Source organism: Schistocerca americana, chromosome 5 (genome assembly GCF_021461395.2).
Source record: "Schistocerca americana isolate TAMUIC-IGC-003095 chromosome 5, iqSchAmer2.1, whole genome shotgun sequence".
Lineage (NCBI taxonomy): Eukaryota > Metazoa > Arthropoda > Insecta > Orthoptera > Acrididae > Schistocerca > Schistocerca americana.
In genome coordinates, this window is record NC_060123.1 from 293,175,385 (window position 1) to 293,193,879 (window position 18,495).

At 42.4% G+C, this 18,495-nt stretch overlaps 1 protein-coding gene across 6 annotated transcripts in view; it reads right to left on the bottom strand.

Annotated features, from left to right (window-relative positions):
- LOC124615342 (hepatocyte nuclear factor 4-gamma) overlaps positions 1 to 18,495 on the bottom strand; it is a 695,490-nt gene that overhangs the window by 207,623 nt on the left and 469,372 nt on the right. Inside the window, exon 1 of one of the 6 annotated variants that reach the window (XM_047143142.1) lies at positions 11,108 to 11,225. The exons of 4 other annotated variants lie outside the window; for them this stretch is intronic. In XM_047143142.1, coding sequence (XP_046999098.1) covers positions 11,108 to 11,171 — 64 coding nt within the window. In that variant the 5' untranslated portion in view covers positions 11,172 to 11,225. Of the gene's footprint in view, positions 1 to 11,107; positions 11,226 to 18,495 lie in introns of those variants that run through there. One more of the 6 variants, XM_047143147.1, reaches the window with a different exon arrangement.

Consider the following 18,495-nt stretch of genomic DNA (forward strand, 5'->3'; position numbering starts at 1 on the left):
TGAATGCGACTGGAAGTGCGCTGTCTTTCTGGAGGCAATTGTGAAAGCTGTGTCGACGCAGACCTGGCGCAACCGTCTTGACACGATCAATTTGGCCTCTAGTCGCCCATTACGACCAACGGTGCAAACCGTTCATCAGCGTCGTACGCAGAGGAAAAGGTGCTGGGTTCCCTTCAACGACGAGTGCAAGATTTTCCTAAAACTGATTACCATCAAAGAACAGTGTTAGACAGAGAGATACCAATACACCCCTCAGGGGTGTAGTGCCATGGATTCAACAGGAAGGTGAGTTGTATTTTGGGCCGTTACCATCTAAGGATGTAACACGGCTGTCATCACTATCGCATTTCGACGATGGGTTGTGTTTCAAGCGCACAACGGTCCCATCGTGAACATCTTCCAATAACAAAGGAAGAAACAAGATACTGAATGTTACCCAGCAGTAGACTTATTTCACAGATGAACACTACCGAAAAGACTGCTTCTATTTTAGTTACCGTTTTTTATTTCGGAGTAAAGTAACTTGTTTTAGTCTCATAAAGTTCTTTCTTTCATTCCCTGTTCTCCGTGAATCTAAGCTCAAACGCGTTTGCAGATACGCAGGTGGTGCAGTATGATCTTGTTGTGCATTATAACACACTCAGTGTCACTTATCTTCTCTTTTCTAAAGTATACAATGTCGTAAAAACATTGTAATGGAAAGAAACAAGAGCACAGGCCCAGCAGCGTCGCAGAACGTTATGGAGTTCAAGGATTGACGGTACTGAAAACAACTCGCCCCCCTCCATACTGTCTCTTGTCGAAAATTTTGTGTTGATATCTTGAGGGGGCTCGGAAATTATTCTTGTTGACACGTTATCTACCTCATCCAGGTTTTTATGAAAAAACTCGTCTTCCGTTTGAACTGTGCGTACACTCAATATCAAATAATTAAGTGAAGCTACATCATAATTTACCAGTTCGACAACCTATGAAGGTGTCGAGGACACTTCTTTATTGTTTTCCACTCCAACGGAACATGCAAATTAAATGAGATAAGGTGATTTCCCTACGTTTCTTATCTTATCTCGTCGTTATGATCCTAGCACTGCTGTTACGTGTCACGTAGGTAAATATTTTGAAGTGTGTCACCGTATTTAGACATACCCTGACAGCTTTTCTATTGGCAGTAAACAGCTCCCGGCATCATTTAAATGATCTCCATATATACGCTGAGACTCTAAGTGAAGTGCGCAGCGGAGAACACTATTTTTTGAGCGTGTATTGAGGTTTCTTACCGTTACATCCTCTAATGTAGCGTGGGAAGGCTGACAGTGTTTGTGCGTCTCTATGCGAGTTTTTATTTGGCTAATTGTATGTGCAAAATATCTGTAGGATATATACGCAGATTTTGAGGGATATCCGTTGCTTCTTCTCGGAAAGCTGGCTCTTGATATTTGATATGAGAGAACAAAGGACAACCCACGAGGTGTGGCTCAAATGTTGGTTATAAATGGCGACACGGTGCCTGTGTGATAATTAACTGAACAATTGGGTGTGAAAGTCTTGTGTAATATTAACATGATACAACAAAATCGTAAAAAATTAACAAACGTTTCATTTAGTTTCGAATTTTTTCTGAATACAGCCGGGTTGGATTTTTAGCAAACGAGAGGGCTTCCTTTTGAAACACTGTCCTTGTACTCTTTTACAGTGAAAAACTGATCACTATGTTGTGATGATCTTTAACGTCAATCTGCCCTGTGCAGTATTTAGCGTAGTTCAGCAGAGTGTTTTGGAAGCAATCTTTTTCTCTAACTAGCTTTAAATCCTACAATGTCAGTTTAATAACTTCGTTTACTACGAGTTTTCGTTTGTCAATGAACTGCTCAAACAGATTTTGGTTTTCGTCTTCGTAAAGACAGTACAGCATTTGACAGGTTCAGTAATATGTGTATTGAAGTCACACTGAAATTTAGTAGCATTTTTCCGCGTCTGAGCTATGTCATCTGCCATTAAATTCACAGCTGTATGTCCTTCTTGCGTTCCCATAATATGAGATGGAGACTGTGGTAGCGCCTCATGCTACGCCTAGTATCAGTAACTCGGACGGCCGAAAGTAATACTCGCGGCACGCTACAGTGCGAAATCCCGACGTTATCTGCGCTTTCGGTACTTTCTTATTGTGTAAGTGTGTCAACCAATTCATTAGTCTATTCACGCAGCTGATGCTATGCCTTTCACATTCTCTCCCCTGCTCTCTCCTTTTTTAGTGCCATCTGCAGCTATCGTTTTCAGCGAGACCATAAAAACCAGAATACACAATCGTCCTGCCTTTTAATATGTCTGGAACAAGAAAGATGTCTTAACAACGATAGTCACAGTACATCTCGTCGCTGTATAGTATACACCGATAACTTACGTCTGCTACAAATAGTACAGTTACGCAGCATTCGGTGAAACTCAAATCTGATCCCAAGTAGACACCATGTTACTGACACAGTGTAGTACTTCAACGGTATAAAGCAGTTTCGGTTTCATTCTCTATCTCTCCACCATAAAAAAAAACCACAGGGAGACGAGAGAGAGGGAGAGAAAGAGACGGGGAGAGGGAGGAGGGGAGGTGGAGAGAGAGAGAGAGAGAGAGAGAGAGAGAGAGAGAGAGAGAGAGTAAAAGAGATTAAGTAAGCGAATACTTGAAGTTTTAGACGATGCACGGAGAAGGGAAACGTTACGTAGCTGTGGTTTCTGTCACTAATGTTTAGTCAGCACTGACGTCATAGGACAACAAGAAACACACTGACCGTGCAAACTTTGCGTCGCCAAACTTATATTACCTTAAAACCTTTTATTTTCGTATCTCAATGCTAATTGAACTGTGAAGTGGTAAAAATGTTCTTCAGTGCCAGGTATCTTACTTCACTGAACATGCCGTCTGAATTATACGTAATGCCTTGTTTCCGAGATTTTTGCAATGATGGTTCGACAATCTTTGAATGGTTTGGAGGAATCACTTCAAAATATCATTAGATGTAGGATTTGTGAATTGGCGTTTCATATTAATTGAAGAGATATTATTGTGTACGAAAATCAAGGCCGCTATCAGGTCAAATACATCAAGTCAGGAAATTAAATTTTGACGGTCGCTTTTCGCGTTTTCTTTAGTAAAACAAGTTACGTCTGTTATTAAATACAAATTGTAGCACGCTGGTACAACGTGAAAGGCAAGACAAGACACTTGCGGGAAGCCTGCCTGTGGTAAAACTGTGTACTAGCCATGGTAGGCCATAACGTCTCATCGATTGTTGGTCATGTGTAGAATGGTTACCTCGAGGTGGTATGTACAGACACACTGCAGATTCGGCAAAGAAGCTGTTATTGTTAACAAATCGCTGAGACTTCAGTGCGGTTTTTCGATGTAAGCTCAAGAATGAGGATGCAGGATATCTTAACCTTTCAGACCAGCTTGTCCTGGTGAAAATTTAAAAACTTTTATCTCGAAATTACTTCTACCTGTGCTGAGATGAAAGGCAGCATGATTCCAAGCAGCATGTCTTAGCGCTAGTTCGTTTGTTTGTGTGTGTGTGTGTGTGTGTGTGTGTGTGTGTGTGTGTGTGTGTGTGTGTGTGTGTGTGTGTGTGTGTGTGTGTGTGTGGCGCACGCTACCATACGTAAAGTTTGGTGTCTAGTGTCTCCTGGTGTCTAGTGTTTATGGAAACCCATGGGAAAGAATAGTGACACGCTGGTGGCTATTAAATGTGATTTAGGAAAACTGCAGGAAGCCTGAATTAGTATTACAGGACAGCTATGGGAATGCTGTTGTCCTTAATACGAGACCAGCTTTCTTAAACGTGCGTCACCTACAGTCTGTGGTCGCTGTGTTGATTAGCTACATACAGCATACGAATGATACTAAAATAATACAATTAAAATTGGTTTACATGATATACACACACAAGACCACAGGGCTAACATGAGTAACTTCAAGTTTCGATTATTTCATACACTTTTATGCAAAACAGCTCTCGATGATAGTGCTGTTACATTGCATTAGAAGACAAGAAGTTTGCTAGAACTGAACCAACTCTACAGGTTCTCTTACATGACAGAATTAGCTCCATATTATAGGGTGACCAAACTCTTCCTGCAGTGCTACTGTTTCATACACATATTGTATGAGATCCTTCTGTTTCCTACGCTGAACATCACCTTCCTTTCATTTCCTTCAAGGAGCTCAATCTGGTAATTTGTGCTAGTCTTTTGTCGTTTGGAGTCGAATATTGTAACTTCACTCACGGTTGGAAACGACATAATTCAATAAAGATGCAACCTAATTGTATAAAACTGGACATATATTACAACCAGTGTTCAGTGTCAGTTCCTTCTCTAGAACCACCCATGTTGTTGAATTTTATGTATTCGAAAACAACTGCCCGGAATCATTTGTACCTGTGAAAAACACGTTGAGTACACACTATAAAAGCCTTCTAGATAGTTTTTGGAAACTAGCTGTGGTAGTAAGAGTCTTAGTGAGTTACAATACTGTCTTTCCAGCGCCCTGTCATTCGGAAGGAACATTTCATGGGGAAATAATTGGTATGGCGTATAACTGCACCAGAGTGATGCAACGGGTTACTGCAATTTTCCTACTTGTATCATTACGAAAATTAGGGAATATCACATCTGGACAGCTGTACAATTATGTGAACGGCGCACTGTGAGTGATTATGGAGTGTAACGCAACCGTGCATATCTTTGTACAACACAAGATCTTTCATGGTTAACTGTTATTCAGATTTATCTGAGAGGAATGTATCGTGAAGGGCATATCGAACTCCAGTCACAGTACCATTTAATCATACTGACAAACAATTTCACGATTTTAACTGGGATTTTTTAAGAATACTTACGCGGTTTATCAAGCGCTATTGTCCATTACAGAAAATCTATGTTATCGAAGATTAACCGTCCTTCGAATTCGTGGTACCTTTATCGCTTCCAACGTTTACATCTTGAATTGTGAAAGCTACGCATGTGTAACACATTGGCGTCACCCGGTATCTACGCATTGTTTTCATGTTGTTCTCGTGCTCCGTGCCTTCTGAAGTTGAGATATACTCTTATTGTGATATGCTTTAGTGTTGCGCCTTAACCGTGTTGCCTTGGTGCTATTTCCTAAACAATAAATTACTGCCACATTGTTAAGTGGCTATTCTTCACACATGCTTATGTATTGTTTCTATAATATGCAGAATGAAACTCATTTGTATTATAGCTGTTACATCGTGTATATAAGGCTACATTCTAAACCTTTCGTTACCGCATTACCGTAATAATCACAGTGCGAGAAATGTCATACTATGTGGAACTATTCATGTATACATCCGATGCGATCTCATTTTGTAAGAGAAAAATCTCATTATTTCGTGGGCTGTTACTTTAACGGAAACCATGTCTTAGAAAGGCTAATCATTTACATATGATTACTTATTAGATGAGTCTTGATGGAATATGTGCGTTCAAGGATGTGAGTTCTATAGTACCAGAAGTTTTAGAGTTTTAGAGTCTTTTTAGGTTGCTTCCTTAGTACTTCACTACAAGAGAAAGTTTGTATGAGCAGTTCAACGTTATTACATGTTTACAATTTCGATATCTCAATTCGCAAATTTTATTTGGAGGCTGCAACACAAATGCTTGCTTTCAACAGTGAACAGCACAAACTCTTTTCCTCCGAAAATCGGACGAATGAATGGTAAGAAACGTGAGAGATGGGTGAAAATCTAGAAGGCAAAGCAAAGAGGTAAAGTCGTAAGAGCGAGAGCGACAGGACATACAGATGGAAGATAGGGGTTTTAGGGAAGACTACCCATGCCATTCACGAACACAGGACGAGTGTTATTGTTACTTAATGGACAGTTACGAAAAAGTCGGTATTTTTTAAATAAATTGTTTCTATTCTTTCTTTGCGCTGCTGTTACAGGTGTCAACCCTTTATGATTTCACATAGGAAAGAACCTGATTCTCTACTTGCCTTATATAAGATGATTCAACTATCCCTACCGACAGGTTTTATGCAACCTGCAATGCTTTAAAAAATTATGTGCGAGATTGTTATATTCTTGCGAACTCCATGTGCAAACCATTAGTATGACAGAAAAATATGAACAAGACTTTTTATAGATACTTTAATGTAGTCACATTTTTTACTGGTATACGTTTTCGCTAGAGACCATGGTTTTCGAGTTATTCAAGAAAAACGCGTTCGAAGGCCACTTTATTAGGTTTTTCTTGAATAATTCGAAAAATACGGTCTCTAGTGAAAACTTATCCCAGCACAAACTTTAACTACATTAAATTTTCTACAAAAAGGCCCTGTTCATTTTTTCTGGAGGACTAAGTTTGCACAGAGCGAGCGAAAGAATATGAAAATGTTGCACGAGATACTTGAAGGTGTTGCGGGTTGCATAAAATCCATAGGTAAGGGGCAGCTGCATCGCCCTGTACACACTATTCATCTAAGAAGATTCGAGACTTATTTTGTTCCTGGTGTGTAAGTGACGTCATCGCAGTAACTTCAGTGGCAGCTTGAACTAACAACTGTAAACAACAGATGAGCATTCGTCCAGTCGACTGTGAGCAGATAGTCTTGAAAAGTCTATGTGAGGCCGTTGTGTGTCAATGCTCTTTTGTCACAAATCGCAAAGGAGCAACAAACCGAACATCTCTCATCTACGAGGGCGGTTCAGAAAGTAACCTCCGATTGGTCACAGTGCGGGTTGTGGGGGGAGTAGCGACGCCATCTGTGCGTTCACGCACTCAACAGGTCAGTCGGCATCAACCCGTGGTCGAGTGAACGTCGTACCTGCGCTAGTTTAGTTTTTGTGGCAGTTTGAAACGTGTGCTGCAATAGAAAACCCCGCCAAATGTGAAGTGCGTGCTGTCATAAGGTTTTTTACAGCCAAAGGATATTCTGCAGCAGCTATTCATCGTGAGCTTTGTGCCGTGTATGGACCAAGAGTTATGAGTGAAGGAGTTGTCCGTGAATGGGTACGTTTATTTAAAAGTGGACGAGAAAACGTTCATGATGAAGAGAGGAGTGGTAGGCCATCATTGGTGACTGACGAACTCGTTCAGACAGTTGATGCAAAAGTTCGTGAAAATCGACGTTTCTCAATGTCGGAGTTGTCTACTGGTTTTCCACAGATTTCTAAGACTCTCTTGTACGAGATAGTGACAGCAAGATTGGGTTACCGTAAGTTCTGTGCACGATGGGTGCCCAAAATTCTTACCGACCACCACAAAACTCAAAGAATGGCCTCTGCATTAGACTTTCTGTCACGTTATGAGGACGAAGGAGAACCATTGTTAAACAGAATCGTGACCGGTGACGAAACCTGGATTAAGTACGTGAACCCTGAGACAAAAGAACAATCAAAGATGTGGGCACATTCAAATTCGCCTACCAAACCAAGAAAAGCCTCGCAAGATTTTTCTGCCAGAAAACTGATGGCAACGGTGTTTTGGGATGCCAAAGGGGTGTTGTTGGTTGAATTCATGGAACGTGGTACGACCATTAATCAAGACGTGTACTGTGAAACAATAAAAGAGATACGACGGGCTATACAGAACAAACGCCGTGGTATGCTGACTTCCGGTATCGTTTTTTTGCACGATAACGCCCGTCCTCACTCTGCTCGCAGAACAACGGCCCTTCTTGAGTCCTTCAAGTGGGACGTTATCAACCATCCACCTTACAGCCCAGACCTGGCGCCAAGTGATTATCACCTCTTCATGCATTTGAAGAAATGGCTCGGGTCACAGCGGTTTGATGACGACGAAGAGCTCAAAGATGCGGTCACAGGCTGGCTCCAGGCACAAGCGAGTGATTTTTATGCAGAAGGAATTTCAAAGCTTGTGAAGAGATACGATAAGTGCCTCAATCGCTATGGAGACTATGTAGAAAAATAGTGCAAAGATGTAGTTGTAAGATGTATGTATTAAAATATTTTTATTTAACTTGGTGTATTTTTTTAAATCAACCGGAGGTTACTTTCTGAACGGCCCTCGTACATTATGCGGCGCAAGCCACCAAACGATGTGTGGCGGATAGTACTGCTGGTAGCAATAACTAACCCCCTCCCTCTCTTTCACTCGCGAATAGCGCTTGGAAAGACTGACTGTTGGTAAACCTCTGTATTAGCTCTAATTTTTCAGATCGTCTGTTCAAGTCATTCTCCAGAATGTTTTGAAGAAGAGGGAAGAGCAAAGTTTTTGTCCCCACACAGACTGGCCATCGAACAAAAACTGCGACGTCTGGACCATTGCTGCAAATGACTAATGAAAAACGCGGGACGTTCTTTTCTGGAAGGAATCATTACGGGTCACGAGACTGTGTTAACAATACGAACCTAGCACAAAACGACAGAGTGCGAAAGAGTGAACAGCACCCGAGAGAGGGACTTTTCTGACAGTTTGACATGGTTGCATGAACGTTGTGTGCGTTGTAAGTGGTAGACACTATGCAGAACACCTGAGGCCTTAAAACCACATATGTGCAATGGAAGCTGAATGTCATGTGTGAGCATGCGAGCTAAGGAGTGAAGAAAGAGGAAAAAAATTATAGACTACGGTGGAACATTGATATATATCGAGACGAAGTGGATAACTGGGAAAGTTATCTCCAGATAGGGCTTGCAGATCGTGTAATGACCCGCGGTAGAGCAGGAACGTTTCAGCGAAAGAATAGGCGATCCAGTATTGCGGCAGAGGGAGTCCCAACTGGAGATAATGGGGGGGGGGGGGGGGGGGGGGGGGGGCGGCAGGCACCTCTCTTACAACAAAAGGAAACCTTCGGAACTTCCTCCTCAGGACAGGGGAATGGGAACTTTTTTTAAACAAGTAAGTCCAGACAGGAACAATGTATGCGTAGTGTATTTGTTTATGTATAGACACTGTAAAGGCAATCACTTGATCGACATTTGAAGTGTACCTGTGTTTCTCCAATCGAATTGGGTGGGAGATGCTTGTTAGTAGGTCACTAACAACGATTTCCTCAGAGTTTACACTGGTTTGATGTGAATTTATGTTTCAATGCTGGACGTTTGCACATCGAAACATATCAGTCTTTATTACAAAATAACGCCTAAAAATTCCTGTTCAGTGCAGTAATGATCCATTCCAAGACTCTGCCAATTTAATGAATGAAAATGCTTTGGAAGTATGAATTCTCAAATGAAATAAAAATTTTGGCCTACAAACCTTAACATTTTTAGGTGTCTTCTCTATGGAAATAAGGCACATTCGAAACAGTTGAGGTCACATTTGTTCAGACCCCTCTGACAAAACACTATCGTGAAGATTGGCGTTTTCCTCATTTCTTTGATATTCCTGTTTGAAATGTATCTTCTGGTGCTTTTGCTTGTGTACCGGATCAAAATTTTTTTCCTATGTCTCATTCAGGCGGATACAAGCATGATCGGCACACAGAAGTTCAAGTCTGATTGCAACACACTCCAACAAGGGCGACGATAACTTGACTAGAAATCGTTTCTTTCGGTGTAACTCGTTAGCGTGCGAAAGAAAGTACTGTCTCACTGGCGGCAAAAACAACTCCAACCAAGATGTTTCGTAACCGTCTTGTTGCGTCTGATTTTCAAACACGTTATCGGAAGCCTGTTTATAAACACTAGCCAAGAGCTTTTTTTTTTACAGAGGCAAGCGCGACCGAGGAAACCGTTCTTTATAGTAACAAGAAAGGCAGATTAATAGGAGTTCGATTGCATTTACTCTTCAGAGAATTAAGGAAATCTGCTGAGAGACTTTTTTCTCCTCAGACGAGGCAAGCCATTTTTCCTCCAAGAAATTAGTTACCTGAAATTACTTCAAAACGGTGTTCATGCGTACTACGTGTATTTCTGTCCGTTATGACATGTTGGGCACTGAAAATATTAATTTAATGTCCAGGTCTCGTACACATGTATTTTTCCCCTTCTATTCGTTAAATGCAAAAGCAACTGATTTAGCGGAATTTTGGTAGCTTTCTTTCGCTATGCTCGAAGAAAAATTCTAGTTTGGCCTCTTTGAAGATACTTTTTTTTTCCCCCCCTGAGCAGCAGCACTTCGGCACTGCTATACGAGCAGTGCCGAAACACTTCTGTAAGAGCTTATATGCTGCTTCATTTTTATGTTCTCCTGTATGTCATCTCCGAGTGTTTCGAGGTAAGGAATTATTAGACGATATAAACTGTAGCGTATGCATAAAAAAGAAACGTTTAACATACGGTAGGCCAAAAGCTCAACTAATTGTATTAGAAAAAGAACGTACAGAGTTCGTATTTGTCTCAATATCTTTTATTCTTAACAGTGACACGTCGTGATGGCCGGGAATTTCAATGTTTAGCCCTTTTACGAAAAGGATTACTGTTAACAAAACAATTCTAACTACAGTATTATTTCGCTAACAGACGAACTTGTCTGGACGTACTATAAAAGCGTAGCATCTGCATTGCGGTTGCTTAAGTAGCTCGGAATATTTGGGTATCTTTTTCTTAATAGCTACCAAAAGCTGTCGCCTCAGTTTCTGAATCATACTCTTTACAAAACCATGTCCTTTACAGTTTTTAAGCACAGTAAAACGTAGTTTGGTAGACGCTGACATCGACGAACATATAAAGAAGCGTTTACCAGTCACTAAAGGAAGCAAGACTCAATATTCAATGTGACGGAACTAATGGCAGTGTCAATTACGTGCAATGGGTTAAGTGTGCAGGACCTCTGGGAAACCTCTTTGTTAGGCGGTGACAGACACGTATGGTAAAGCGCAAAATAGGTACTGCTCCTTTCGCACGAGGCACTGTTGTGAATGAGTGCCCACACCCAGAAGGATTCACACGAAAAAAATTAGTATTAAACATTGCTTAATTAATTTTGAATATTTAGTGCGCAGTTTACAGTTCCTAGGCAGCTCGACCAATATCCATTATTACTGGAGAGCCACAGAAGAAAAAAGCAGCTTCTCGGACGCAGTCTTTGAGCCGATATGCCAAGGGACAGCAGGTAGGAACACCCGCTCCGAAGAGAAGTGGGTCTGGACAGGAGAGGTACTGCGGGCTGCGCCGGAACTACTCACCGGCGAACTGTAAGAACACGTCCTCCAGCTTCATTCCCTCCACAGGCTCCGCGCAGACGTACATTGGATCTGTGAGCGCCGACTACTGAGTGTGCCGCAGCAGCCACTGGTTTCCGCGACGCTGCTGCCGCCCAGCGGCTGATGGCTACTGCCCAGCCGACTGCCGCGCTCCTAGCGGCCGTCACCGACCGCCAGCCTCCCAACTCTTAGAGCCTCAGGAGCTGTACCCGCTGTTTATCTTTGCGTGGATGCAGGCGACAGATACGTAGCTCTTCATCTGTAGCTCTCCTTCACACATTGAAGTCTGGTGTATATTAGCGGGAAAGTAACATCAGGGATGTATACTAAACATTGTATGAGGAAGTTGACATAAATGAGGAGGTAATGTACCAATGGCCATTTCGAGGAGTCAAAGCTATGTTTAGCACACGCAGCATGTTACATGCAATACCTGCACAATTTGCTGTCAGAGTGTTATTAGATCTGGAACGTATTTTTGCGACACGCACAGCAAGTGCAAAGCCTCAACGAAACCTATCTCGGACGTCATCATGGGGCGTGGGCATCTCTGCTCACAAGATTGTTTGCTAGGTTCGTTAGAGAGTGAAGTCTAACAGACAAAAAGTGCAAAGAAAGGAGCAATTGTACATTCACGTTTTAAATACTAGTGTGCGCAGTGGACACCAATTCCAATTAGCATCGTGAACGTAAGCGAGCTGTAAAACGCATTGGCATTCGTTTTCAGCATAGTAATCGGCATCAAAAGAATAACAAGGAACATCTGTCAATTTTCTGTCATCTGCATTTGTACCATTCTCGGTAGATTTCAATAGTTGCTCCTCGGAAATAAGAGATAGTGTACTATAAACCAAAACACTTTCATTCCTTGGCCCATATACCGTAGAACCTATGTAATACTTGTTGTCGTGGATTTCATATATCAGGAGTCTATAACTTGTCGCCTCTACTGTGACGACATGTCCATATCCACAACTAGTGTTACACGTATTCTAAAGGTACTTGGATCAAGGAATGAAAGTACTCCTTTGGTTTATAGTAGACCTGAAGATGGCGTAAGCGTTGTGCCGAAACTAGTCGTTTGAAGTAAATTTGATGATACGGCTGTGGTGGTTGGTTTTCTTTATTTATATCATCAGCCGCTCTCCCAAGGGCGCGAGGACGGTGGACTTCCACAAGTCTTAAACGTTTGTCTTATCTCCTGAAACACACAGCGGAGGCACCGACGTCACGTTTACAAGCAGCCACTGTAGTATTTGCAAGGCTATACCCGAAATAATGCAGTGTTTTTAGAGTGCCAGATCACTAGAAACAGTGTACTTCTTGGAAAATACGCCCCTGAGGCATTCAAAAGCGTGTCAGCCGTCTTCTCTGAGAAATACTGCCGAAACATCTCGTAACAACGAAGTTCACAAAATTTGTGCCTGATAACAGTCCAATTACTTACTCTTCAAAGCTACGTTATTGAAAGCACACAGGAAAGTCTCTGTAAATTCCACTGGCCATTACGTTCAAGAGGGCGCGTTGTTACTTCTGAAACTACAGCAGTAAAGAGCGGTTAGTTCGATCTCCAAGGTACTGTCTATATATCTGACGACATCCCTGCTCAAGCGTAATTGTTGAAGAAGATGTCAGAGAATTATTTCCCGACAAAGGTCGTTACTTAACCGTTAAAACCTCATATTTGGAAGCAGAAGGCTTCAAAACTCCGTCCAACTATCCTGGTTTAGTATTTCCTACGTCGGAAGGATAACTTGGCATGGCTGATTTCCAGCGTCATCCTCGTTCAACAAGACACCGTGCAACGTCTTTGATGACTTCGTTTTCGCCCAGACGTTAAATTACAAACTTTTATCTTTCTGAGAACTGGAATTCATCATAATAATTAGTATAGCACGTCGCTGACCTTGTGACAGACTACAGCTCTGCGCCAATGAGCGACGCAGAAGCTTTTAAGGTGGCAGCGTTATATTCCCATAGATTGGTGGTTTGGTCGTCATTCACTCACTTTCAATAGACAGCGAAGATCATTATCACAGCAACGGGTGAACGAGACTATTTAATGAATCTCTTAAATAATACCACTCGACACACAGACGTTTCGCCCCAAAACCAACCTCTTTTTCATGTCTCCTGTTCCGCTTAACAGTATCGGTAAGCCTCCAACGGCCACTTCGCCAGTCAGCAGGTAATCAAAAACCTCCTCTTAATCAAATTCTCCTTCAATTGCAAACTTCACTGATACCTTAACAGATATACAGCAAATCTAGGTGCAGTAGCGCAAATGTCGCATTAACAATGTTCGACATCACTGGGCACGAAGTGTCTGTGGCTGTCGACTTAGACCATTGGTCTTGCAGGACAACTTAACGGTCAAATATGTTTAAAATTCTTGAAGAATACACTGTCTTTCGAGCCTTGGATACTGCCACTGGTAGTACAACGTGCCATGTGACTGACGTATGAAGATGCGTCACAGAACTTCCTTATTGTTGCCAAAGGGTTAATACCCTCTCTGAAAGATGGCTACGCTTGAGGGGTACTGCGTTTTTGCTGCCAGATCATCACATTTAAATTCACTGACTTGTTTGCGGGAAAGTTTGTGTACTAGGGAACCAACATGTGATACGCAGATACTTTAACACTGCACCTTCCAGAGTAATTTTATAATTGTACAGAATGAAACAATATGGGCGAAGCTTGTTATCTGACTAGCACCAATAATATTCGTTTGAACTCAACTGCCAACAGGTCCAGCATAATTGAAGCAACGACACAGCTGGGAATGTGGCCGCCAATATTTGCGCTTCCATGTCAAGCTAAAACGAAGTCTCTGCAGCTGACAGCCAGGAGCTGTTTTCTTCTTAAGCTAAATACACCCATCTGCATTTACCAATCTATCAGTCTTCATGCGCTGATAAATCTCTTATCTGCTGTCCACTTAAGCTGAAAGTCGCTGCGTCACTGACTTTCGCATTTGGTTCTATTTTAGTATTCTTTGAGGATGATCTGTTCCCGTAATTTTCCACATTCCAGCGACAAATTAGCTGTACATGGATTCCGTGCCATATATCCCACTGAGTCTTCTCTCGTCATCAGGTGTTTCTGGTAACTTGTTATTTCGTACTTTGTCGTCCATTATATTTTAGCACTCCTCTGTAGCAAATGCAGTTGATAATACAGTTTTACTGAACTCGCCGCTCTTATCGTAAATTGATCGGTTGCTAGGTCCTGACCTAGCATACATGGAATCTAATGCTTCAGATGATAACGTCTTCGTAAAGAACATAAAATTTTAAGTAATAAGTCTTGCTTCTGATGTAGCATAATTTACATTCATAGCCACTACATATAATTGTTTCAAATTATCTGTCCCTTTCCAAATCGATATTTTTGCTTCTGTTTCCATCATTAGCTTTCTTCGTGTGGTTTAAGTTTTCGCTTTTATTTTCTCTTTTAGAAATTAGCCTCTGTTTCATTAACATGTATTGGAGGTCAGAACCACCTCTTACTCGCAGTGACATAATAGGTTTTGTGGTGGCCTACTTCAATGAACTAATTCAGCAAAGCCCGATGTTCGAGCAATGCTCATTTTAATTTTGGCACAAGTTTAGACTAGCCGTCTGAATCGAGTGAGATTTTTCAGTCTAAGCCCAAGATCAAAACACATCGATTCCGAAAACTAGTTTCCTTAAAAGATATTTTATTTTCTAGTAATTGCTTAAAATACCGATAAAGATTAAGGGACAACTGTTGTAATAGTTTGTCTAGATGAAATCCAGTTTCAGTTTCGTAATCCTCTGATCAAAGGGAATCATTCGAAATTAATCACAACAATATTTCCTTTTATTTTATTTTATTTTAATATTCTTCTAGTAATTTTTGTTTTTGTGTGTTTTCAGCTCTTCCATATCGTTCTCAACCGGTTATATCGATGTGTAAGCGGACGATCAAAAAAGTTAGAGGGCGTTGCTGAAGAATATAAGCAATGTAGCGCGTCTCCGATGCGGCTATATAACCACCGACATCTAGGCAAGGTATTAGTGTGGCGTTCGCGTCTTTGTATCGTGCGTGGGGTAAACGCGGAAACGTGAAATGCGGCGACGTTATTACCAGATGCGTCCAAACAGGATCAACGTACTGTTATCCTTTTCTTGACTGCCGTAGGACAAAAACAGGTAGACATCCAACGCAAAATGAACAATGTGTGGGGCAAAATGTCTGTCGAAATTCACAGCTGCGATATGGTTCAAGAGCCAGTCATCTACTGGAAAGGCAATCCTCAAACTGTTCTTTGATTACCGGGACCCAGTGCTTACTGATTTCAAGGAACCTGGTGTGACCATCACTGAGAAACGGTAACGCGCAACTCTGGAGAAGCTACGGCGCACAATTAAGCCGAAATATCCGAGAAAACTGCGAAAAGGGTGCTGTTGTTTCATGGTAACGAGCGTCTCCATATCGCAAATGTCGTAATGTAGAAGCTACGCCACCTCAATGAAGAGAGAATCATGCACCCGCACTATAGTGCTGATCTCTCTCCATGCGACTATCACCGCTTCAGTCTCTTACAAAAGGCGTTGAGGAATCTACGATTCCTGTCGGACGAGGATTTACAGCAGGCAGTTGGGGACGACTTCACGCAGCATGACACGGTGTTTTACCAAACGGATATCTTCAACCTGGTCGCCGGTGGGACTATTTCCTCAATGCACATGGCGATTTTGCCTGTTTGGCATATCTATTCTGGACTGCACAGCCTTCTAACGGAAACTTTTTGATCGATCCCTTATTTATTAATATTATTTGCATGTAGACAGATCTGGCAGTTTGTGAGCAACTCCTAAGTCTTTTGGATGCGTGGAATTATCCGTTTGATTGGTCATCAGCATAATTCAAAATAATAAAACTTAATGTGTAAGATATGCTATAATTGTGACGTAGGGCCTGCTGACGCCATGAGAAGGACCTGAGGCGACATCAGAATAACCGAAGCAGCGTCAGCCCAAGACGGCAACTGTGGGCAGTCCTGCTACGACACTGACGTAAGTAACTATTTGACGCTCTGACAGGTACAGATGTACATGTTTTGCAAGATGGTGCTGTATGCAACACTGACGCAGAGAGATGTTTCATTACTTTTCAGTAGCATTACTGTTTTTGCACACACCAATAATAAATGAACATTACTCAAAGTTCTTGCTTATAAAGTTAACATCACCTAAAACATAAAATTGATTAGAAGACCTGTTACCCAGGACAATCAACATCCAAAAGAAAAGTATGTTCAGCGTAATTGTGTAATTGGGATTCCGCATTAAGAGCTGCAGCTCATATTAATGCCATTTCAAAGAAACATGCATAACTATAAGGATGTTCTCATACTTTAATGTTTTTTTCTGTTTCATCAGAAGCAAGTAGACCGTGTTCTGAGCCCATTAAGAAAGGGCTACTTTGGATTTGTGACCATGATCTTTCTCTTCTAATGTAAGTATCGCTGATACCTTGGGACTTCCGGCCAACCAACCAGTTCTGCACCGTGGATTTTCTAATCTGAGTCCCCCTAGGGGCCGCTGATTTCGCCAGTCATCCACCAGCAGCGGATGTGTTGTCAACATCTGCCAGGCAGTGCCCTCGCCAACAGCCTTCAGTTCCGTATACACTACACAACAATTCAAGGACTACTTTTTTGAAACACAATAATCGTCTCCCAATGCGACTTAGAAGTTTGAAATTTGACTCAAAGATGCCTAATACCTTGACCTGCAATGGTGCAAAGGCGTGGCTGCCTGCGACGTCACCCTCGAGTCCTGCGGCGTTTCAAGCAGCAAGACGCTGACACGTGCGAAAAAAAGCCAGAGATCAGAAGTTGACGTGTGTGTAAGGTGGGCTAACGACGTTACACTGGCACTAAACTTCAGCACAACTATCTCCAACGTCACCACGGATTTGTCACACAATTGGAATGTCGTCACACCCCCAGCCCCTCTACGCTCAGCGTTGAAATCACGCAGTTTTCTTATTGGTGGCCGAAGGAAACCATTTCACACACATCCCTGCTCAGAATCACTTCGGAAAGGCCTCAGGGAGATGCATAAGCTGCGTCAATGAAATCACTCTTCTTCTTGGAGCGATCATTCTCACACACTTCGATAGTTCTCAGTGCGACGAGCAGCAGGACGGCCGTCTTGGGAACCTTGGACGCTGCCGACACTCCTCGCCGTTTCAACCCCTCTCTAAGGCTTTTGTGGGGCTGCATCTCTTTGTAGTGCAGTGCGACAGTAATTTTTCTTCTTGAGAGCACGTCATGCGTCTATGGAAGGAAGAGCGGGTGGGCGTGACGGAAAATAACTTACGATTAATGAAAGCAACTGTGAGGAGTGGCGCTCCTCCTTCCGTCCAATTCGAACTGGTCAAGTCGGTTTCACGCGACTTCGGATAGGATACAGCCCCCTGAGCCATGGCTTCCTTCTCAGACGTGAAGAGTCGCCTGTTTGTGGTGCATGTGGTGTGCTGTTTACGGTTCGCCACATTTTAACCGACTATATTTTATATAACGACGAAAGGGTTCAAGCTGGTTTAGCGACAGACCTGCCCTCAAATTTTAGGTGATAATGAGCTGATGTGGCACGTGTTTTACGATTTTGTGTTTCGTCTTCACTTCTACCTAAGCTCTTAGGTCGCCGCTTTTAGTGTGTTAGAGAGCGATTTGCTCATCCCGTTGTTTCTATGATCCGCCGATCTTCTTTTCTGGACTTCCCTCTTAGTGGCCGTCCAGATCAGATGTCATTGTGATAGTCTACCTTGCTTCGCTACAAACACACACACACACACACACACACACACACACACACACACACACACACTTGTGTGCACTTTGGGACCACTAGCGAGCGTTCAAAACCAATATATGAAATCTGAACGCTATCCGAAGTAGCAAACGTTGCTTATACTTTCTCAGCCCTCCTATTTTGCACTTACCTCTGATGTGATCAGGGAAGGGTGCAACATCGACACACGCGTGAATAAAATAGCAAGCGGCCTCTCTAACATCCCTCAGTTCGCCATCACATTCGGTGCCACTTGTCCATTTTCGTAGAACCTTTAAAAATGTACCTGTACAGAGAAACTGTGGCGGAGTCCTGGGCACCTGAAGACAGGCAACACCTCGACACCCCTTCGATTCCACATGCCTACTAGCCGGCGCAAGAGCGGCAGCGTATCTCGCCTGCAAGCGACAAGGACTAGTTTAGTTTGTCTCCGTACAGGTACATTTTGAAAATGCTCAACAAAAATGGTCGAGTGGCACCAAGTGTGTTGGCGAACTAGGGGATCTTAAAGGCACCGTTTACCGTTTTATTCACGCATGT